This window comes from Lepus europaeus, chromosome 2 (assembly GCF_033115175.1).
Source record: "Lepus europaeus isolate LE1 chromosome 2, mLepTim1.pri, whole genome shotgun sequence".
In the NCBI taxonomy this organism is placed as follows: Eukaryota; Metazoa; Chordata; class Mammalia; order Lagomorpha; family Leporidae; genus Lepus; species Lepus europaeus.
Genome location: NC_084828.1, coordinates 92,281,588 through 92,306,282, shown reverse-complemented (window position 1 = coordinate 92,306,282; position 24,695 = coordinate 92,281,588). Strand labels below are relative to the sequence as shown.

The window sequence follows — 24,695 nt, the reverse complement described above, 5'->3', positions numbered from 1 at the left end:
CTACATTTTAAATTTTAGCTGACATATAACAGTTGGACATATTTATGGTTGGCACATGATGTTTCTACACATGTATGCAATGTATAATATCTAATTAGAATAAAAATATCTGTGCCCTCAAATATTTAACACTTCCTTGTGGAGAAACATTCAAATTCTTTCTCCTAGAATTTTTAAGAGAAATATACAGTATTTTGCCAATATCTATAGAAACTCTATTTTACAATAGAACACCAGATCTTATCACTCCTATCGAATTACAGCTTAGTACTTTTTTTTAAAAAGATTTATTTGTTTATTTGAAAGTCCACGTTACACAGAGAAAGAGAGGCCGAGAGACAGAGAGAGAAAGAGAGAGGTCTTCCATCCACTGGTTCACTCCCCAGTTGGCTGCAACAGCTGAAGTTGCACCGATCTAAAGACAGAAGCCAGGAGCTTCTTCTGGGTCTCCCATGTGGGTGCAGGGGCCCAAGGACTTGGGCCATCCTCCGCTGCTTTCCCAGGCCATAGCAGAGAGCTGGATTGGAAGTGGACCAGTCGGGACTTGAACCAGCACCCCTATGGGATGCCTGCACTGCAGGCAGCGGCTTTACCCACTACGCCACAGCGCCAGCCCCAGCTTAGTACCTTTTAATCAACCATTCTCCAGCCCTCTCTCTCCCTAATGTCACAGTCTCTTATAGCCACCATTATATATGTAATTTTTATGCAATCAACTTTTTTAGATTCCACATACAAGTGAGATCATGTGGTTCTTGTCTTTCTGTGTTTGGTTTATTTGAATTAACTAATTGACCTCAAATTCCACCCATGTTACTGCAAATGACATTTCATCCTTTTTATGGCTGAATAGTATTCCATTATGTATGTGTATATAATCTCATTTCCTTTATCCATTAATAGAGTGGGAAATATTTGCAAGTTACACAGCTGACAAAGGACTAATAGCAAGATTATAAATGAACTCAACTCAGTAGAAAAAGAATCTATTTTTTTTTCAGGCAGAGTTAGACAGTGAGAGAGAGAGACAGAGAGAAAGGTCTTCCTTCTGTTGGTTCACCCCCCAAATGGCTGCTACGGCCGGTGCGCTGTGCTGATCTGAAGCCAGGAGCCAGGTGCTTTTTCCTGGTCTCCTATGTGGGTGCAGGGCCCAAGCACTTGGGTCATCCTCCACTGCCTTCCCGGGCCACAGCAGAGAGCTGGACTGGAAGAGGAGCAACTGGACAGAATCCGGTGCCCCGACCAGGGCTAGAACTCAGTGTGCCGGCGCCGCAGGTGGAGGATTAACCTAGTGAGCCACAGCACTGGCCCGAAAAAAATGTATTTTTAAATTGAGCAATAGGTTTAAACAGATATTTCTCAAAAGAAGACATACAAATAGCCAAGAGATATGTGAAAAGATGCTCAACATCACTAATCACCAGGGAAATGCAAATCAAAACTATGAGATATAACCTCATTTCAATTAGAGGGGCTGCTATAAAAAAGGCAAGAAGAACATGTGGAGGAAACAAAACCCTGTGGACTGTTGATGGGGATGTGAAGTAGCGCAAACATTGTGGAAAATGGTAGGGAAGCACCTCAAAAAATTGAAAAGTCTGTATATAATCTCAAATCCTGCTACTGGGTATTTATATCCAAAGGCAATTGAATCAGTCTGTGGAAGACTCTGTAGCACTATTCACAATAGTTAAGAGATGGAAACAACCTAAGTGTCCACCAGCTTTTGCCCATTTTAAACTGGTTCATGGGGCTGGCACTGTGGCATAGTGGGTGGGGCTACCACCTGCAGTGTCAGTATCCCATATGGGCACCGGTTTGAGTCCTGGCTGCTCCACTTCCGATCCAGCTCTCTGCTATGGCCTGGGAAAGCAGTGGAGGATGGCTCAAGCCCTTGGGCCCCTGAATCTGTGTGGGAGACCTGGAAGAAGTTCCAGGCTCCTGGCTTCAGAATGGTGCAGCTCCGGCTGTTGCAGCCATCTGGGGGAGTGAACCAGTGGATGGGAAACCTTTCTTTCTCTGCCTCTGTCTCTCTGTAACTGACTTTCAGGTAAACAAATAAAATCTTTAAAAAAATAAACTGGATCATTTGTTTTCCTGTTATTGAGCTGAGTGCCCTAAATATTTCAGATATTAACCCCTTATTGGATATATCATTTGTGGATATTTTCCCCCACTCTGTAGGTTTTCCTTTGCTGATTGGTTTGCTGTGCATATGCTTTTCACCTTAATATAATCTCATTTGTTTATTTTTGCTTTTGTTGCTTATATTTTAGGGTCATGTCTTCAAAATATTTGTCAACGTCAGCGATGAGTAACTTTCCCCCTATGTTTTCTTACAGTAGTTTTATAGTTACATTTAAGTCTTTGACACATTATCAGTTGATTTTTGTGTACAGGATCAGGTAAGGATCCAATTTCATTCTGCATGAGGATATCCAGTTTCCTCAGCACAGTTTATTAAGGAGACTGTCCTTTCCCCCATTGTGTGGTGGGACCTAAAAGATTTGAACTCCTAGAAGAGAGGGAATAGAGTGGTGATCCCTAGAGAGTGGGAAGCAGGGTTGGGGGAGTTATGGGGTGAAGCTGGTCCAAGGGTATAAAGTTTCACTTAAATAGGCTGAAAGATTCTGGAGCTCGACTGTCCCTATAGTGACTGTAATTAATAATGATGTACTTAACACTTAAACTTTGCTAAGGTGCTAGATTGTAAATGCTCTGACCACCAAAACAATAAGCATGTGAGGTGATGATACATTAAGTAGCTTGATATGATAATACATGTAACTTGAGACAAGGCTCTATAGTCCTCCCTGTCTTGTATGTGTGGGTGTAGGGGTGGCAGTGAGAGTGGCTATGGGCCCCCGGAATCTTCCAGTTCAGTTCAGTTCAATCAGGAGGATCCCACTTTGACTGTTCTTCAATGCAGTTTTGTCAGTAATGATCAGTGCACTCTGTATTTCAGCTGCTGCCTAGCTCCAGTGTCTATTTTTCAATGTGTTATAAATATGGGTAGAAGCAGGAATGCGTAATTAACTGTTCAATCTAGACTAGAATGTTAACAAAATGAAAACCTCCCCCAATCTTTGTATGGCATTAGTGTAGACCTGACACCAACACTTGGTAAGATGAACACAAAAAATAAAAATATAGACTATTCTAATTAATGAGTGTTATCTCAATCATGTCAAATTAGCTTAAGGGAAAAAAAAATGAGACCAGGAGACTCCTGGTCTCCATGTGGGTGCCAGGGACTCAAGTACCTGGGACTCTTCCCCTGCTTTCTCAGGCACACTAGCAGCAAGCTGAATCTGAAGCAGACTAGCTGGGTCTCAGACCAGCACTCTGATATGGGTTGCTGGTGCCATAAGCAGTGATGTAACCTGCTGTACCACAATGTCCTCGCCTATGAACCATTTTAAAAAAGATAAGACATAGCAAGGTTTATATTAAATATTGAAGTACTAGGACATTCCCATTCCAGAGTTTTCATTTATATTATTTTTGAGCACACTTTTAATAACGTTTCTGTGAAGGATAGATATTATGTAGGGTTTCAGCTCTTACTTGAGAAGAGTATTTTTCTCACTCTTATAAGTGAAAATAACAGCTTGATAGTATTTTTTAGCCTTGGATATTTTTCTTATTTCCATTAAGGAATTGCAAATTTTTAAATTACTTTTTAAAAAATTTATTTAAGTTTTACAAGTTTCATGCATTTCATACACACAGATTTAAGAACGTTGACACTTCCTCCCTACTCTCCCTACCACCCACACTCCAACCTTTCCTCCTCCTCCTTCTCACACTTACACTTTCAATTTTTACAAAGATCTATTTTCAGTTTTTCTAATGATCATATAGTCAACCCTACACTAGGTAAAAGAGTTCAACAAATAGTATGAAGAAAAAAAAACCACTGTTCCTCAATGGAAGAGACAAGGGCTGTAAACAATGAATCTCAAAATGTCTATTTCACTCCAATACATTACATTTCAGGTACTCTATTAGTTACCTCAGGTCAGGAAAAACATATGATATCTGTCTTTTTGGGACTGGCTTATTTCACTAAGTATAATGGTTTCCAGTTGCATCCATTTTGTTGCAAAAGACAGGATTTCATCTTTTTCTTTATAAATGAGTAGTACTCCATAGTGTATAAATACCATACTTTCTTTATCCAGTTAACAGGTAATGGACATCTGGGTTGATCCCATATCTTCACTATTGTGAATTGTACTGCAATGAACATGGGGGTATAGATAACTCTTTCAGATGCTGGTTTCTTTTGGTCTGGGTAAATTCCCAAAAGTGTGATGGCTGGATCATATGGTGGGTCTGTATTCAGATTTCTGAGGTATTTCCATACTGTCTTCCACAGTGGCTATGCCAGTTTACATTCCCACCAACAGTGGGCCAGGGTACCATCTTCCCCACATCCTGCCAGCATTTAGCACTTGTTGATTTCTGTATGAGAGCCTTTCTAACTGGAATGAGATGAAACATCATTAAGGTTTTGATTTGCATTTCCCTGATGGCTAATGACCCTGAGCATTTTCTAAAGTGTCTGTTGGCCATTTGAATCTCCTCTCTTGAAAACTGTCGGTTCAAGTCCTTTGCCCATTTCTTGCTGGGTTGTTTGTTTTGTTCTTGTTGAATTTCTTGAGCTCCTTATAGATTCTGGATGTGAACTCTTTATTAGTTGAATAGTTTGCAAAAATTCTCTCCCATTCTATTTGTTGTCTCTTCGCTTTGCTGAATGTTTCTTTTGCAGTGCAGAAGCTTCTTAACTTGATGTACCCACATTTGTCAATTTTGGCTTTGATTACCTGTGCTTCTGTGCCTTCTCCAAGAAGTCTTTGCCTATATCAATGTTTTGCAGAGTTTCCTCAATGGTCTCTAGTATGGATATTTTTCTTTCAAACTGCACATGTTGCCTCATTTTCTTTTGTCTTTTAATATTAATGAGAAATGATCTGAAACTAACCTAATTTTTGTTTCCTTGTAGGTAAGCTATTCCCCATCCCTACCCAGATACATGTAGGTTCCCAGCTGCCCACCCACATTAAAAAAAATTAGAGGGGCCAATGCTATGGCGTAGCAGATGAAGCCTCCCCCTGCAAGGCAGACATCTCATTGGGTGCTGGTTCACGACCTGGACACTCCATTTCCGATACAGCTCTCTGCTGATGTGCCTGGCATAGCAGCAGAAGATGATCCAAGTCCTGGGCCCTGGCACCCATGTGGGCGAACTGGAAGAAGCTCCTTGTTCCTGGATTCGGCCTGGCCCAGCCCCAGGTGTTGCTGCCATTTGGGTAATGAACCATTGAATGGAAGATCTCTCTCTCTTTCTCTCTCTCTCTCTGTCTCTGTCTCTCTTTCTCTCTCCCTCTGTGTGTGTGTATGTGTGTCCTCCTCTCTCTGTAACTCTGCCTTTCAAATGAATAAAAAAAAAATCTTTAAAAATTAGAATGTATGATGGAACTTTTAATTAATTTTAAATGCTCTCTAGGAAATCCTTTAAAGCTGAAACATATGTTTTTCCTTGAAATCATCAAGAAACTTGATTGCTTCTCTTGCTTCCTTTATTGTTTTCACTTAATTTGTGCTTTTCTCTTACCACATTTTATTTGTCATCTAAATAAGATCTTTTGCATTTGTTCCCTACGTCTTCTGTTTCCTGACTGTTCTCCCTCTTGTGGCTTTGAGAGATATTGTTGACTTTGGCTTTTCTGCTATGGCTTCCCTTGGAATCCAGTGCCCCTGGTTCTTTGTATATTGTTTATGGCATTATTTGTTTTCAGACAGTTACTCTTTTATAAAACCACAAAATGTTGTTCGAAGAAATACTTATTGAATTAAACATTCTCAGAATACAAATTAAATATCCCTTCCTTTGCAATTTTATTTAATAGAAAGACATTGCTCTGATTCTAGAAGTCTATGTTTTGCCAATATCAGATGCTGAGCTAGACTGTCTCAAGGATTTTATGGGGAAGGAAGCAGTATTGCAGTGCAATGGGTTAAGGCATCACTTGCGACACCCACATACCATATTAGAGTAGTTTGAGTCTGGCTACTTGGTGCTTCGTCTCTTTTTTTTTTAAGATTTTTTTTTTGACAGGCAGAGTGGACAGTAGAAGGAGACAGAGAGAAAGGTCTTCCTTTTTGCCGTTGGTTCACCCTCCAATGGGTGCCGCGGTAGGCGCGCTGCGGCCGGCGCACCGCGCTGTTCCGATGGCAGGAGCCAGGTGCTTCTCCTGGTCTCCCATGGGGTGCAGGGCCCAAGCACTTGGGCCATCCTCCACTGCACTCCCTGGCCACAGCAGAGAGCTGGCCTGGAAGAGGGGCAACCGGGACAGGATCGGTGCCCCGACCGGGACTAGAACCCGGTGTGCCGGCGCCGCAAGGCGGAGGATTAGCCTGTTAAGCCACGGCGCCGGGCAGAGTTATGGAGAAAAAGAGAGAAGGAGAGAGAGAGTAAGGGAGGGAGGGAGAGAGAGAGAGAGAGATTCCATCTGTGGGGTCACTCCCAAAATGGCCTCAATGACCCTGTCTGGGCTGGGTCAAAGCCAGGAGCCAAGAGCTTCTTTGAGGTCTCTCACAAGGATGCAGACACCCAAGCGCTTCACCAATCTTCCACTGCTTTCCCTGGCACATTAGCAGGGAGCTGGTTCAGAAATGGAACAGCCAGGACATGAATCAGTGCCCATAGGGAGTTCAGCTTTGTAGATGGTGGCTTATACCACATGCTAGCCCCTACTTTGCACTTCTGATACACTTTTTGCTAATGAGCTTGGGAGGCAATGAATGATAGTCAAGTATATTGGTTCCTTCTATCCATATGGGAAACCTGGATGGAGTTCTTAGCTCCTGGCTTCAGCCTGGTCCAGCTCCAGTTGTTTCAGACAGTTGGAGAGTGAACATGAAAGATTTCTTTCTCTCCCTCTCTCCCTCCTCCTTTGTCACTCTGCCATTCAAATAAATAAATAAATCTTAAAATTACACGTAGCCCTTTCAGATATTTAGGTCTAGACAAGGGGAGTTGGACAAGATTCAGATTAACACCGATGTTTCTTTGCCAGTTTGGATTTCTGAGGACTGGGAAAGGTAGGCAGCAGGTATGAGGCAACAAATTCTTTGCTTGAGGTCCTCTATTCTTTGTCAAGTCTTCTTTCCTTCCCTGTGATCTGTGTTGTCTAGAAGGTAGCTGTGGCCTTGGCCTTCTTTGACTGTTCTCAGGGTTCCAAGTCACCTGGCTAGTTTGTCCTTGAACACACAGCGGATTGGTACACTGGTAAACCATTTATGCTGGAGGCTGGCACTGTGGCATGGTAGATTAAGCCTTGTAGGGAAGCCATTCTCCATCTGTAGCCAGATACATATAGGTTCCCCTATGACCAGTGCTGTGGTATAGCAGGTGAAGCCTCTGTGATCCCATATGGGCACCAGTTCGAGTCCCAGCAGCTCCACTTCCAATCCAGCTACCTATTATGGCCTGGGAAAAGAGTAGAAGATGGCCCAAGTCCTTGGGCCCCTGTACCCATATGGGAGACCCAGAGGAATCTTCTAGCTCCTGGCTTCGGATCAGCCCAGTTCTGGCCACTGTGGCCATTTGGGAAGTGAACCAGAGGATGGAAGACCTCTCTCTCTCTCTTTCTGCCTATGCCTCTGCCTCTCTATAACTCTGCCTTTCAAATAAATAAATAAATCTTTAAAATATTCTTTGGCCAACACTTACAGACTTACACAACCTCTCTCAGCTTTTGCGTCCTTGTCTGGACAATGGAAATAATAATAACACCCCCGATAGGTTTAATGACAGAGTACTGATATGATATAGATGTGGATCTATACCACACAGTATTATTTAACAATGAAGCAACATGAAATGGCATGAAATAACAACATTTGGATGGGATAGAATATTTGAACCAAATATTTAAAAAATAAGGGAGATCAAAGGGCCCACATACGAAAATGAGAGAAATATTTAAACTCAAAACCCAGAGAGTGTCAGTGTCAATATGTTGTGGTGAAAAAAGCCAAAAGAAAAAATAACTACAAAGCAAAGCACTTTATCTGTTAGAATGCACATTTATCTTCATTCTTATGTGGTCTCTAGAACAGCCTGGTAGCTAATGACACTCATCAAGGAATGTTCCAGAACAGATACATCTAATGGAACTTTGTGAAACCCAAGAGCCCAGGCCACCTCTTAAAATTCTGATTCCACATTGTGTGTGTGCGCTGGGGTCGGGAGAGAGCAGGTATTTTTTAAGAGCTCCAGGAATGGAACTGAAATACATTTCTGCATAAAAATTCCTATAAACAGAAAACGTGATGCTCAGGAAGCTCAAGTGACTTGCCAAGACCCGCAGTTAGAGCTTCAGAGAAAGGATATGAGGCGAGGTGCTTTGATTGCACAGTGAAAATTCCAACAGGTACAGTCCACCTTTCTTAATCAAGCTGTTACAGCGGAGCTGACCTGGCTCCGGAAGGCAGCTTGCCCTCTGAGGGATGCAGACCAGGAGATAGCCACAGCATCATGTGCAAACATGAAAGCACGTGAGAGGCCATGGAGTAGAGCTACGAGAAATGAAGGCAGACCACTCGTGGCCACGGTGTCACAAAGATGAGGGATGTGCACAGGCTGCCAGCCACAGACCTGAGAAGCGTGACTGTCTTCTTATCTCTGCACACTCAGTGGGGCTCCTGGGGTCTCTCTTGATATTACTGAGAATTTTAAACCTGTGCAAAGAGCAGCCAACTCCCCAGGAAACAACCAGGCCCATGCAGAAGTGGTCTGGCGTTTATATAAAAGGTTTCTGATCTTGATCTCAATGCACATGGTTTGAAAAGGCTCAGACTTGGGCCTCCCAGAACAGTGCACAAGGCTCAGGCTGAGCAGTTTCAGAATTTGACCCAGAGTCTTTTACCAAAGTTACTGATTTCTCATGAGTTCCTGCTGACAGGTCATTTTTACCACCTGTTTGGTGCACCTTTCTGTAGGGGGTGCTCTTCCCCGCTCAGCCACAGGATCATGCATTAAGTTTTCCAATGTCAGGGACGAAGAAGTCAGCTCTCTTTCTTCTTGCCAACTCTTGAAACAGAGAAATAGTTTCTGCTTTTGTTGTTTCTAAAAATCCAGATATATTATAACCCTGTTTTATCAGGGGCTAGGCTTGCTTCACTTATTTGGTACTAGTTGCATATGTCAGGAATGTAGGGAGAGAGATCAGTGAGGGCTACTGGTTCAGAGAAAAACCTGCTGTGTCCACAGCATGCTCCCAAGACAGCAAAGCTACATGCTCACAGGTGATGGATGATGCTCTGGGCAGCAGCACTATGGCACTCTTTTCTCTCCTTTCTCTCCCCTACAGCCCCAGGAGTTTTCATGCTTGTCTTGTCCAATTGTGGTCACAGTCTGATGAATGTCTTAAGGCTGTAAACATACTGAGATTTTCCTCTTTGTGTATATTTTCACTTACTTTGTTTTTGTTATAATCCATGTCTCCCAATAATGGATTAATTTTTGGATTCACTTCTTGCTCTTGTTAAGCTCCTGAGATTTGAAAAATGAATATGCAGAGTATGAATGCATATAGCTGAGCTGAAAATTATTCTGGCACAGAAACACGGGAGGAAGAAAATGTGATATTATCCCAGGGAACCTGAGGACCAGACTGAGGCTGGCACTGCAGCATGGCAGGTCATGCCACTGCTTGCAACGCCAGTAATCCCTTATGGGCACAGGTTTGAGTCCCGGCTGCTCCACTTCCAACCCCGCTCCCTGCCAATGTGCCCAAGAAAGCAATGGAAGATGGCCCAAGTGCTTGGGCCCCTGCAGCCATGTGGGAGACCCAGATGAAGCTCTTAGCTCCTGGTTTCAGCCAGGCCCAGCCCCGGCCATTTCAGCCATTTGGAGTGTGACCAGTTGGATGGATGGAAGATCTCTCTTTCTCTCAGTCTCTCAACTCTGGCTTTCATAATAAATCTTTAAACAAATAACAAGAGAGAAGTGGTGAAGAAAATGAGATATCTCACCTTGAGGAAGGAAAGACTCTCTAGAATGACAGTTATTATGAAACAACACAGACAGACATTCCAAGGAAGCAATTCGCCCCCTGGTAAGAGGACCTGGACTACGCACCATTGTGAGAGAAGCCACAAGAGCATTTCATTTAACATAAGGGATACTTGAACAAAACTGTCACCCCAAGCTAAACAGAGATGGTGTGCATTACCCTACCCAATAGTTGCCTGTCCCTTACAGAATTCCAGGAATTTTAATGTAGCAGAAAGAAGGGCAGATTAAGAAGTAAAGACCCAGCTTCAAATCCACGCTCTTCCTGGAGGGGGCTGCAGTGGCTGGGTGGGGAGGCCACATGGAGAGGACATTGAATAATTCAGGCACCAAATGCCATAAGACCCCCCCCCCCATCTAGACTTTCTTTCTTTCTTTCTTTCTTTCTTTCTTTCTTTCTTTCTTTCTTTCTTTCTTTCTTTCTTTCTTTCTTTCTTTCTTTCCTTTCTTTCTCTCTCTCTCTCTCTCTTTCTTTCTTTCTTTCTTTCTTTCTTTCTTTCTTTCTTTCTTTCTTTCTTTCTTATTTGACAGGTAGAGTTATAGACAGTGAGAGAGAGAGAGACAGAGAGAAGGTCTTCCTTCCATTGGTTCACCAAATGGCCGCTATATCCAGAGCTGCACTGATCTGAAGCCAGGAGCCAGGTGCTTCCTCCTGGTCTCCCATGTGGGTGCAGGGGCCCAAGTACTTGGGCCATGCTCCACTGCCCTCCCGGGCCACAGCAGAGAGCTGGACTGGAAGAGGAGCAGCCGGGACTAGAACCCGGCACCCATATGGGATGCCGGCACTGGAGGTGAAGAATTAACCAAGTGAGCCACGGCGCTGCCCCCCAGCCCCATCTAGATTTCTGAATGAGCTCCTGTGAGCCTCCTTGGCCCTGAATCATTGATTTGGGACTGACAGCGTGTCAAAGTGAAATAAAAAAATAAAAAACAGCATTCCCAATAGATTTCCCAAATTAACTCTCAAAATTGGATGGCACTCTTGTAATAAACTGAGTGATAATGATAAATGAATCACAAAGCTGAATAAATCTATCCCGGAAGAGCCTATGCTGCTCTGAAAGCTGCCTGTGAGAACACATGAAGAGAGGTAGGAGGAACCCCAGGGTTCTGGTCGACCCCTCACTCCGCAGCACCCATTGAATGCTTCCACCTGTGTACCTGCTGTGTGGTGGAGCAAGGACGAGTGAAGTGACTCCATCCCAGCCCTGGGCATACAGCGAATGTCAGAATGGTTCTAGGCCGGTCTGTGACATCTGCTGCCCCTTAGTCAACAGAGCCCTGCACTGCCATCCACTTCCTCTCCTGCTGGGGCCTGTGGTGGGCAGAGATGCACTCAGGAACTCTGTCTCCTTTGGGAAGACAGAAAATGCAAAGCCATCCCATGCTGGACAGCATCACAGGCTGTAGGAAACAAGTTCATGCCTCACCTGTTAGAATTATACTTCCTGGTCCGTGTAGCATAAAGAGTTTTTGTTTTGTTTTTTAAGATTTATTTATTTGTTTGAGAGGTAGAGTCACAGAAAGAGCAAAGGAAAGACAGAGAGAGAGAGGTCTTCCATCTGCTGGTTCTCTCCCCAGATGGCCCCATGGCTGGAGCTGGGCCAATCCAAAGCCAGGAGCCAAGGGCTTCTTCCGGGTCTCCCATGCAGGTGCAGGGGCCCAAGCACTTGGGCCATCTTCTACTGCTTTCCCAGGCCAAAGCAGAGAGCTGGACAGAAGTGGAGCAGCTGGGACTTGAACCGGCACCCATATGAGATGCTGGCACTGCAGGAGGTGGCTTTACCTGCTACACCACAGTGCCAGCCCTGGCCCAAGAATTTATATCCTTGTCTTTGAATTTTAAGTCTGCTGCTTGTTCCCTTGTGTTTGTCTAGGAATAATCTCTGAGTATTTATAATTCAAATGTTAACCATGACAAAAACAGCACCTAGGTTTTATTATTGTTTGACTTATTAAGCTCTTCATTTTGCAGATTTGTTTGGATCCTTTTCCACATTTCCATCTTTTTTTTTTTTAAAAAAGATGTTTTATTTATTTGAAAGACAGAAATAAGGAGAGAGAAGGAGACAGAGAGACAGAGCTCTTCCATCTGCTGTTTCACTCTCCAAATGGCTACAACAGCCAGAACTGTAATAGGCCAAAGCCAGGAGCCAGGAACTTCATTCAGGGTCTCCCACGTGGGTACAGGGGCATAAGCACTTGAGCCACCTTCCACTGCTTTCACAGGCACATTAGCAGGGAACTGGGTTGGAAGTGGAGCAGCCAGGACTCGTAGCAGAGCCCACATGGAGCTGGTGTTTTAGGCAGCCGCTTAATCTGCTATGTCACAACACCAGCCCCCATATTTCTATCTTTCTGCTCAACTTTTCATTCTTGTCATCACTGATTTCCTAATTTCATTAAATTATCTGTCTGTATTTTCTTGCATCTCTTGGAGTATCCTTATGATCATTCTTTCAAGTTCTTTGCCAGGCATTTCTTCAGTCTCCCTTTCTTTACAGTCTGATACTTTCCATATCCCTTTAGGCATCACATTGCCTTGCATTCTCATACTTCCTGTGGGCCTATGTCCATATTTGTGTGTCTGGCAAATCAGCCAGATTATGTTTACAAGGCGGCTTTCAGGCATTGAGGGATTTTTACTGATGTGTCTCGATTTGGTAGACTTATTTTGGCTTTAGTTCCAATTGGATGCTGAAGTGTAGCCTCCGTATGTTTTCTTCTACTGTAAACAATGGCAGTAGTGATGAGGACATGGAGAGAATCTTCTTGGTCCCAGCAGGGGTGTGTGGATCCTGGTGGAAGTGCCTGGCTCATGTTCAGGGAGGGCTTGATGGCTGCCTGTGTCCACTAAAAACAGAACAGGCTCAGCAAGGAAACCATGATGGGGCCTGGCCTGAGTCTGGAGTGGACAGAGGTGGCCAGGTGAGCACAGGTTATGCTAAGGATTGTGCATTGGCAACCATGAGTCTGGAAGATTTGGATGCATATAGGACCTTCCCAGGCTCCTATAGGGTGCACATGGTTGACTCCGGGGCTTACAGGACCAACAGATACAGTTCCAGGGATGCTGGATGCAGAGTGGACTTCACTCAGGATCCACAGGTGAGCATAGCATATGCTGGGGATTGTGCACTGGCACTAGTGAGCCAGAAGCTGTCGAAGGGAGATAAGCCTCCCCGTGTCCCTTGGGGTGAGTGCAGTTGCTGCTAGGGCTTGTGCAATGTCAGTCTGAGGCCCTGAGCTGCAAGACATGGAGGTCCCATGGGGTGAGAAAGGGTGATGCAGGGGCTTCATGCACTGGCCACCAAGAGACCTGAGCCACAAGCCACAGAAGGGGACTTCCCTGGGTCCTGTTGGGGTTTGTGTACCCACAGCTGCTGGTATTGAGCGTCAAGAGCCAAGAGGAGCTTCCCTTTCCAAATTTGGCTTTGGGGCTTGGCCACTGCAGTCTGACAGCTACAGATGTCTCTCATCTGCCCTATAAGGCACACACTTCTAGGGGCTTCTGGCAGCATCCATGGTTGCCTGCTGGCCCCGAGACAGAATACAGTTCAGTAGTGGCCGTGTTTGGGTTCTGGAAGATGTAGGGATGGGCAATGTGGGTTCTTGTTTTTGGAACAGGACAGTCCCTGAGACTCCAGTCAGCTTCCCAAATTGGTTTTAAAGTCTGTAAGGACTGCAGAATTCTCTTGTAGTTAGGGTTACTGGTCTGCAGCGATGATAGAGGTTGCTATGTTTTCCCATTTATATTTTTCCAGACAAAGTTGAGTGTCCCCATCCCTCCCCTCAACCAAGCTGGGGAGCTGGGGTAGCAGTTACACTGTGCTTTATTTATTTATTTATTATTTATTTTTAGGCTGGCTTTCTGAGCCTCTATGTTGCTTTGGGTGCTACTGAATGAGGTAGGTCCATTGCCATGTGTACATGCTGCTTTGGGAAGGGAAAGCTTTTATTAATGGCCAGCAAGGAGACAGGAGATTATGACTCAAGTATGTTATGGCTCCTTAATCAGGAGTCTGGAAAGCCTGATCCAGTAGGTGGGAGAAAGCTGGTATGCAGAAAGCTAGTGAGGCAAGCTCTGATGGGGTGGTGGTGGTGCTTGGAACCAGACCAGCAGAGCAAAATGGACCTAGCTCTCTTAAGAAAACAGAAGCTTAAAAAAATATGATAGGCTGGCGCTATGGCTTAACAGGCTAATCCTCTGCCTTGTGGCGCTGGCACACCGGGTTCTAGTACCGGTTGGGGCGCCGGATTCTATCCCGGTTGCCCCTCTTCCAGGCCAGCTCTCTGCTATGGCCCGGGAAGGCAGTGGAGGATGGCCCAAGTCCTTGGGCCCTGCACCCGCATGGGAGACCAGGAGAAGCACCTGGCTCCTGGCTTCGGATCAGCACAACGCGCCGGCTGCAGCTGCCATTGGAGAGTGAACCAATGGCAAAGGAAGACCTTTCTCTGTCTCTCTCTCTCTCTCACTATCCACTCTGCCTGTCAAAAAAAATATATGATAAAGCCCATTTTAACACATAAAATGAGGCTCTTTCAGGAAAGGAATGGGGAAATAGAGTAAGAGGGTTCTGAGTTTGGGAAATCAAGGGGAAATCCCACAAAGGGGCTGTCCGGTATCGGTGGTGGCCATCACATCTTTGCTGATTTCTAAAGTTCTCCCTCAGATGCCGTCCTTCCTTCATTGTCTTGGTTCTTCTCTGGGGCAGAGGCTAGCGTAGGCTACCCTTATTCAGCCGTCTTGGATCCTGAGTTCAGATTTTGCTTTTAACAAAGGCAGCAAGTAAACAGTGGGCCTTTGAGGACCTTTACAGTCTCTTCCCTGGTTTGGCAGGTTCATGATTCTGCTTGTACATCTAGAGCTTTGAATGGATGATTGAATTGTTTACTCCTCCCCCTGATATCATGAACTGAGTGGAGAAAGTCTGACCTGTGTGGGACTGGCCCCTCCTGCAGAGAAATGCATGCAGGTGGCCTTGCTTCTTTTCTCTTATGCCAGGCTTTCTCCAGGCTTGGTCCTGAATACCATGCAGGAAGGAAGTCACACAGTGGAGGGAGGGGATGCTTCCCCTCCCCTGGCTGAGGGCTAATGGGAGCTGGCATTGGGTATTTCACTCCCTCGTATTTGGAATTTGGTGAAGCTCAAGTCTGTCACACTCTGGTGAGATGCTTTCCCATGAGGGCAGTCCATGTTGAGAAGAGAAGACAGTTCTGGATGGTTTCTAAAATGGTTATTTTTCTCCCTCTCTGCTGAATGCACACAATTTTTCTCCATCTTCATGGTGAGAACTTGGAGTACCTGGAGGCAAAACTCATGAAAGTGTGAGGACTTCCCTAAGACTGCACCAACCAGATTTTTTTTTTAGAAGATGTATTCATTTATTTGAAAGGCAGAGTTACAGAGGGAGAGGGAGTTACACACACACACACACACAAACACAAACACACACACACACACAGAGAGAGAGAGAGAGAGAGAGAGAGAATCTTCCATCTACTGGTTCACTCCCCAGATAGCTACAATGAACAGAGCTGCCCAAGCTGCAGGCAGGAACCAAGAGCTTCATTCAGGTCTCCCATATGGCAGAAGAGGCCCAAGCACTTGAGCCATCTCCCACTGCTTTCCCAGGTGCCTTAGCAGGAAGCTGGATCAGAAGTGGAGCAGCCAAGATTTAAACAGGTGCACACAGGGGATGCTAGCCTTGCAGGCAGTAGCTTAACCCACAACAGCTCAGGTGCTGGGCTTGCCTTCTCTGCTCCCCAGATTTTTAACTCTCAAGATTATCCTCATGGAGCTTTCAACAGTTCACTAATTGGAACTGAGCTTTCAATCAAACTCACAGAAGTTCTTTCTACTAAAAATTTTAAAAAAGATTTTATTTATTTGAGAGGTAGAATTACAGAGAGAGAGGGAGTTACATAAAGGTCTTCCATCTGCTGATTCACTCCCCAAATGACCACAACAGCTGGAGCGGGGCCCATCTGAAGCCAGGAGCCAGGAGTTTCTTCTGGGTCTCCCATGCGGTTGCAGGTGCCCAAGGACTTGGGCCATCTTCCATTGCTTTCCCAGGTGTATTAGCAGAGATCTGGATTGGAAGAGGAACTGCCGGGACACAAATCAGTGCCATAGGGGATGCCAGCACCGCAGGTAGATGCTTAGTCTACAACATCACAGCACTGGCCCCTAGCTTTGTTTTTTCTAGATCTGACAAGTGTTTCATGGGTATTTTGATTGGGATCCCATTGAATCTATAAATTGTTTTCAGTAGTATGGACACTTTGATAATATGAATTCTTCCAATCCATGAACATGGAATATTTTTCCATTTTTTGTGTCTTCTTCTATTTCTTTGTTTGATGTTTTCTAATTTTCATTGTAGAGACCTTTGACCTCTCTGGTTAACTTTATTCCAGGGTATTTAATTTTCTTTTTGTAGCTATTGTGAATGGGATTGATCTTAGAATTTCTTCTCAGTTATGGCATTGTATGTGTATACAAAAGCTATTGATATTTTTGTGTTAATTTTATATCCTGCCAATTTACCAAACTCTTTAATGTGTCCCAATAGTCTTTTAGTGGAATCTTTCAGTTTCTCTCTATATATAGAATCATGTTATCTGCAAACAAGGATAATCTAACTTCTTTCTTTCCAATTTTGTAATTTCTTTTGCTTGCCTAATGGCTCAGGACCATATTGAATAGCAATGGTGAGTGTGGGCATTCTTGTTTGGTTCTGGATCTTAGTGGGAATGCCTCCAACTTTTCTCCCATTTAGTAAGATGATGGCTATGGGTCTTTAGGCATCTTTTGTAAGGCTGGATGGGTGGTGATAAATTCTTTCAATTTTTGTGTTTTATCAAAGGTTTTTTATTTCACCTTAATTCATAAATGAGAACTTTGTAGGGCACAGTATTTTGGGTTGACAGTTTTGTTTTTCTCTTGGACTACATCTATCCATTCTCTCCTAGCCTGTAGGGTTTCTGATGAGAAGTCACCTTTGAGTCTCATTGGAGGTCCTCTGAAAGTAATCTGGTGTTTCTCTTGAGCACATTTTAGAGACTTTTCTCTATGTTTTTTTTTTCTGGTGAAAGTTTGACAACAATGCATAGCAGTGAAGAGTTTTCCTGGTCATGTCCGTAAGAAGCTCTATGTGCCTCATGTACTTGGACATCCATTTCTTTCTCAAAAATTAGAGTTTTCTGTAATGATTTCATTGAACACACCTTCTAATCCATTCTGTATTTCCACACATCCAGAAACTCCTAACATCTGTGTGTTAGGTTGTTTTATAGTATCCCAGAAATCTCCAACAATGTTTTTTATTTTTCTAATTTCTTTTCAGGCATTTCATTAACCTCTTTTTCTTCACATTATAATAATGAAGTGTTGTTGTGTTCTTTTAGAGGGGGCCATGTTGTCTTCCTTAGTCTTGTTTCTTGAAATTCTGTGTTTATTTTTAGGCATTTGTGGAGATACTTAGTTTTTTTCCTCTGATGGCTTGTATGTTTGAGCTATACCTCTGTGGCTTAGTGGACTGTCTGCTCTTTCAGTGAATACCCAGGGCATGTGTTGAATGTGGCCAGGAGGCTCTGCTCCATGCTCCACACAGGAGCAGGGTGAGTATTCAGGGTGACACCCAAGTTGAGCATCATAGATGTCCTCTTGTTAACAGAAAGGAGGGTATGATCACATATGTTGGCATAATCATACCCTCACCTTCTCTTTTTCAAAGTGATCAATATTGGGTGTTAGCACACAGTGGGAACAATAGTCATCCACACTGGTACATGAACCTCATAAAAGATCTGTGCAGTCCTCAGTGTGAGCATGAATCCCACTGCAATGACCCACCCCAGGCAATCAGGGAGCTCTGAGTGTGTGAACCTACACACAGCGATTGCACAGGTTTTTTGTTTGTTTGTTTTCTGTTTTGTTTTGTTTTTTAAGTCTCAGCACACAGGGATCCCACAGTCATGGGTGCAGAGGATCCATTTTGATCAACTAAACTTTCCCTTCCATGGAGAGGTTGAGACATTCCCAGAGCCAGGTGTCTATGGGTGCTCCATCTAGGCAGTTTGCACCCCACAACCTATGATATGTTGAGAGGCTGAAGGTATCTCAGGGTACCTCACAGTCCTGCATGGGTGCCCAGTCCCCTGTCAATACTCCCATAAAGTCCGTAGGTAATGTGGATTTTCCCCTCTGGTATAATCCCTGGATCACACGCATGCACAAGAGCCATCAGTCGCAGTCCCTACTCATTTCACAATGGTGCCTTCTCCCTGCTGATTGCAGGGCACGTACAAGGGCCTCTGTAGCTGGCATTGATGTTGGAATGGCTCCTTCGCCCCATCCATTGCAGGGTGCATGCACCTGAGCTGCTGCTGATCCAGCTGTCAAGATGGCATCTTTTCCCCACCAGTTGCTGGGTGCATGCACAAGACCTGCTGCAGATGCTACTTATGTCCAAACTGGCATCCACCCTCTCTCAGTCAGTTGCTGGACACTGTTGTTGGGGGTGATGGAAGAGAGAAAGGTGCCACTTTTTCCCACTGGGTTAGTGGGCACCCTGTCACCCTCAGAATTCCAGGCCAGACTCAAAGACAGCATAGTCTGCCAGGCTCTCCCTCCAACCGCATCACCAATGGCTTGGGCTGTTGCAATCTAATCTCCCCTGCTCTCCAAAGCTGGCATTTTCTCTGGCTCCGGGCTGCTGGGGTCCTGTGTTGTGTTCACGCTTCTGCTACACATTTGCACCTTCCACACAGATCCATGGTGTCCCTCTTCCTTCCATAGAATCTCCACTGCAGTCTTCTCTCTAACTCTCCTCTGAGCAGTACACTTTCCCCCTATTCTGCCACCTTGGAATCTTCTGCTTTCTTTATTTCCACTAATCCCCTGGTGTCGTCAGTCATAACATGGCCCATAACAGGTAGTGGAGGGGCAGTGGTGAGAGGAGAACCAGTTCCGTCCTTAAATTCCAAGATGATGTCACGTCTTCACCTTTCTTCCCCTCCAGGGGAAGTCCTAACTGAGCAGCGGCCCATGCTAAGATGTTTCCAAGGGCTTCTGTCCCGAGAGTGAAATTCTTAGAGAAGCAGATGAAGACACCCACTCTGATCCCCCGAATGGCTCCCTGCGCCCCTTGTCTGCTCTTCTACTCATTCCTTCTTTCGGAATGTACAGACTTTCCTGGGATTTGGTGTGGCAACAAAGAAATTATTTTTAAAGGATTTACTTATTTATTTGAAAGGTAAAGTTACAGAGAGAGAGAGAGAGAGAGAGAGAGAGAAAGAGAGAGAATTAAAGAGAGAGAGAGAGGGCTTCTATACACTGGTTCACTCCCCAAATGACTGCAATGGCCAGAGCTGAGCTGATCTGAAGCCAGGAGCCTCCTCTGGGTCTCCCACGCAGGTGCTGGGGCCCAAGGACTTGGGTCATCTTCGACTGCTTTACCAGGCCACAGCAGAGAGCTGGATCAGAAGTGGAGCAGCCAGCGGCTTTATCAGCTACACCACAGCATTAGTTCCTAACAAAGAAGTTTGACTCCCGGCTGTGTCACTTGTTTGACAATTCACCTCTGAATCAAGGAGGTGAGAATAAATGGTGTGTTTGCCATCTCCAACACAGAAGAGTCAAGTCTGGAACTGATCCTTCCCTACTCTGAAGAGCTGAAGCACGTTCTCCATTCAGTCATCTGAAACCTTTTTCTGTATCTGGTCTGCATATATTTAACAGAGTTTACGTCAAAGGAGACAGATTTCTAAAATGTAAGTAAAATTGTCGCCATCTTATTCTTTCTTGTTTTTCTCCTTTAACCAGACTATGACCCTGCATCCCTTTCCACTTCAGAGCTGGAGTAACTATAGAAATAAGTGAGCAACTGGATACGAGTGCTACCTCCTCTTCCTGTCTGACCCCCATCTGTCTTTATCACACACGTCCAGCCTTCTTTATTCCCAAGCCTAAAATGTCTCCAAGAAAAATACATGTCATGTGTGTGTTAGTTGCATTAGTCTTTTTTTTTTTTTTTTGATTTTTTTGACAGGCAGAGTGGATAGTGAGAGAGAGACAGAGAGAAAGGTCTTCCTTTTTGCCATTGGTTCACCCTCCAATGGCCGCTGCGGCCGGCGCATCTCGCTGATCCGAAGCCAGGAGCCAGGTGCTTCTCCTGGTCTCCTATGCGGGTGCAGGGCCCAAGCACTTGGGCCATCCTCCACTGCCTTCCTGGGCCATAACAGAGAGCTGGCCTGGAAGAGGGGCAACCGGGACAGAATCCAGTGCCCCGACCAGGACTAGAACCCGGTGTGCTGGCGCCGCAAAGCGGAGGATTAGCCTGTTAAGCCACAGCGCCGGCCTTTGCATTAGTCTTATTTGTGATGGGTCATGTGCTATTTCGAAAATGGATATATGTCCAAGGTTACAAAAACCAAGTGTAAACCTTTGTTAAACCAAATTTCTCTCAGCTTCAGTTTCTGTAACTTGTAAAATAAGGGAGTTGAACTATTGTGGGAATGTCAAGAATGTTCCATTTACTGATCAGTCAGTCGGTTGTGGCTGTATGGAACACTGTGATGAGAGGGCTTCTGTAGTCACTGTGGACCCAGATAAAAAGGTGAAAGCGTTGATTGACATCTGTCTTGGGTAAGACGAGAGGACATCACTTGCAATCACCATGTAGATGATCCTGTAGATTCCTTCCAACCATGAAATAGCAAAAATCTAAGTTTTTCCATGACTTCTTCTTCCAGAGTTGGTCTGTGGTTCGTTTCCTTTGGGGAATCTCTCTCTTTTTGAGCTTTCAGTAGTCGTCTAGCCAATCTATCCTAATGCACCAACAGTTGATGGAAACCTGATGCAGGCTACCATCATCACTGTGTGCTTGCATAAGTCAATTTCCTTCACTGGGTATCAGTGAGGTGGAAGGAGGGAGTCACAAGATGCTACCTAAAGTCTCTGGCAACTACCACATTGCACAACCTCTTCTTCCCAGAGTTCTAATGCCTTGACACTGAAAAAAAAAAGAAAAAAAAAAGAGAGAGAGAGAGAGAGTAATGAGGGGCTTAGGTGCTTTGTGGGGCCTTAAGAAGGGGTGGCGATTTGCCTTCTTTCCTTCTTAGCGGTGGGGAAGGTGGTGCGCTTCCTGCAGCCCTCGAATCTCCCATCACCGCCACAAGCCTTCGGACCGAGCTGACTTGGAGCGGTGGCTGGTGTCGGTCAGAGGGAACTCAGGAAACAGACGCTGAAGGCACTCGTGCCACGCTGCCACGCACTCTGCTTTGCCAATGAGAAAATAAGAAAAGCTGACTTGCTTGCGCCCCCAGCAGCCCCCGCAGCAGCGCGCGGGCAGCCAGCGGCTCCCTCCGCGAAGCCTGGTTTTGCTGACAGAACTCTGCTGCCCTCTGTCGGAAGGAAGCGCGCCCGTCCCGTGCAAAACGAAAGTTAAAAGTCGCTGACGTCCAAAGCCAGAAACCGAAACTTAACACAGAAACGAAACTGTAGGTTTTTTTTTTTTCCTCATGCCAGGTCCAGAGCGGAACTGAACGTTAATCACTGCACACTGACTCGCAGCCTCAGAGGAAGACAATGGTCGTGGAGATCGAGGCATGGGAGCAAAGATTTCAAGAACTGATGCAGCAGGAGAAACCCTGGGACAAGTGGACGCTGAGCTTGGATGAGAACGTGAATCCGAACTGCCTGGACCGAGGGTGGAGGCAGCACCGGCAGAGAGCGTTTGGCAGGTGGGTGTGGGTGCCCTCGGCTTTAGGCCTGCCCTAGAGAAGAGGCTTGGCTGAGCCTTGATCTATTCCTGGGAGCCCTTGCTGAAGAGTGAGCAGCAGCTGAGCTCCCCCTCTCGGGTCCTCTGCAGGCTCCCCTGGCAGACTTGTGCAGCTTCCCCAGGCTGCCTCGGCCCTCCTAGCCGTGGCCTGGTGCGGGCCAGACAGGCCTGGGGCTGGGTCCCTGCTCTTCTGCTCTAGGAATTGTCGAAGAGCAGGCGCTCACTTTGAACAGGAACTGGAGCCTGGGGATGATAGGAGAAAATGATGCAGCAAAACCGGCCTCTAACACCCGCCTCCTGGAGGCCCGCAGGAAGGCCCCCACCCTTCCGAGCCCACTTCCTCTCCCATGTCTGGGGCATGAGAATTGCTGGCTGGGACAACCAGGCCCTCTCTTCCTGTGTGTGACATCTCACCTCTCGTCCTGCTCGCCTGCCCCGTCCTGCCTCCAAGGCTCTGTGCCGTGGCTGAGGGATCTTTTGGCATGCCAGGCAGATCCTGGCATGTCTGTGCCCACGGGCAGGATGCTGTGCCCGGTGGGCAGCCCTTTTCTCCATCCCCTTTCTCCTCAGCCTTCCAGGACCACTTAAGTGCCGCCTCCCCCTGAAGCATCCCCCGACCTCCCAGGCAGAGCGAGTGATCCCACCTCCTACTATGTATATGATAATGACTTTCTTTAGATATACAATATATATAATAATGACTATATATGTAACACGCAAACATTATGCTATATTTCAAACTAATACATTCATAAACGATACCTGCTTCTGTGCTGCATATTCTATAAATTATTGTCTGTTTTCACCACAGAATCTGTTGTTTTAGTGAAGCCTTTTAAGGGCTCTGCAGATGAATTGATTTCACAGTCATTTTGAGCTAGGAAGAGCAACCTACCTACAATAGATTTGGAAAACATCAATTAGCCTTTGAAGAAAAGAAGTATTTTATACTTCGTAAAGTGTTTTCATAGCCATTGTCTCTTTGGATGTGGACAACATCACTCTTGAATATTTTCCTTTTTTGGATTTAAAAATCGAGGCTTAGAGGAGGGAATGGGGTCCTTAGGTAAACTATAGATCCTTGGGTCTTCAGCTCGAGTGCATGTGGCGCCAGGTCCTGGTCTGTGATCGGCAGGTGCAAGGTGGACTATGCTGTCCACTAGGGTGACGGGAGTAGCGGGTGAGAAGCAAGGCTGCCTTGCACTGGCCTGGGGTTGGAAATGGCTCTCAGTCACTGACCTGTGTCTCCAGCCACTTGTGTTTGGTTTCTACTGCTCAATTTCTTTATCTGGACACATGGCACAATGGAAGTGCTTTATGGATGAAATGAAATCTGGCTGTGAAGCACCCATGTCTGCACTGGCCTCCAGAGAGGTACCTTCTACAAGTTTTCTGCACCCATATGGAGGGGCCAGAACTCCCCATCCCCCCTGAGGCAACGAGAGACGTTTTTACTTGCAAGGTGGCAGAGATGGGGACAATATATGGGCAGAAACTCAGCAGGTCACCAGAAAAAGCTTTATCTGAACCCTAAGCCCCCTCCTTGGCACTGGTCAGTGACTAGGACCATCCGAATCACCAGAACTCTTCCAAACAGAACGGCTATAAAGACAAGGCTAGACCCACTTTCCCCGAGGCCAGTCATGAGCTGAGATGACCGTGTGGCTCTTCCTTGTGCCTGCAGGTTCCAGTGCTCTTCCTGCTGGCGAAGCTGGGCTTCTGCCCAGGTACAGATCCTGTGCCACATGCACTGGGACCCCTACAGCTCCCGGGGCCAGGTACGCATGCGGCTCTTCGCTCAGAGGTGCCAGAAGTGCTACAGCTCGCTATTCGAGAAGCCCGAGTTCTCCCCAGAGAGCGTCACTCAGATTCTGAACAACCTGGTGCAGAGGATTCTGGAGTGCTACTACAGAGATGGCCTCCAGAAGTTTCCAAGGATGCCGGTGAAGGTGGAGGTGCCTTTGGATGGGCCCCATGACAGCGCCAACTGTGAGGCATGTACGCTGGGCATCTGTGTACAGGGCTTTCAAAGCCACATGATAGCACCGTCCAAATCCCTACTCCCAACCAAGGCGAAGGAGACCCCGAGAATTGGGTGTAACTTTGTCCAAAAGTGGTCAGGGCCAGACCATCTGGAGAGAAACCATGGGGGAAGCAGCAGCAGGGTTTCAAGGGGGCTGCCGCTCATCACGATACCTTCGAAAGGGTTCCGCGGCACAGGTGGTTCCTGTGCGGGGAGTGTCAGTTCTGGATCTTGGTCCCAGGACAACGATTTTGTCTTTAGTGGTGTGACAGGGAGAGGAGGAAACGGGCTTTCATTTTTTGATTGTGTTGGTATTGGTTTTGCTCTGGTTATATGTACTTTGAGATTAATGGGGTTTTTTCAATGATATTTTCTTGGCTTTTGTTTCACTCCATGTGAATCGATGAACTAGCACTTTACTATGACAGAATCGACCCCTGGAAACCAAGCATGGCCGAGTTTATGGAATAAACAGTGGTTTCCTGAATACCTTCTGAAAATAATCTAAGACATATTCCGCCACATAATGGACCCAATAATAAATGTGTTGAATCTCTCGAAGTTCTTCGCTCATTTATTTACTCTTTCATTCAGTGGTATCAATATATATATATATGTAGAGAGATCATATCTTGACAAGAACTGAGGGTGACAAGTGTTATCCGACATTTAGGTGGTAGACAGATAATGGTTGTCCCCACCCGAGTGTTCATGTTCTAACCCCCCAGAACCTTTGACTGTGTTAGGTTATGGGGCCGAACAGGCTTTGCAGATGGATTCATTCCAGGCTCTTGAGATG

At 45.7% G+C, this 24,695-nt stretch overlaps 1 protein-coding gene across 1 annotated transcript; it reads left to right on the top strand.

The window, feature by feature from the left end:
- The first annotated feature begins 21,620 nt into the window (after positions 1-21,620).
- Positions 21,621-24,457, top strand: RTP4 (receptor transporter protein 4). Its single transcript, XM_062210295.1, has 2 exons — positions 21,621-21,835; positions 23,558-24,457. The coding sequence occupies exons 1-2, from the start codon at positions 21,681-21,683 to the stop codon at positions 24,261-24,263; spliced, it is 861 nt and encodes a 286-aa protein (XP_062066279.1). The 5' UTR covers positions 21,621-21,680; the 3' UTR covers positions 24,264-24,457.
- Positions 24,458-24,695: the final 238 nt, after the last annotated feature.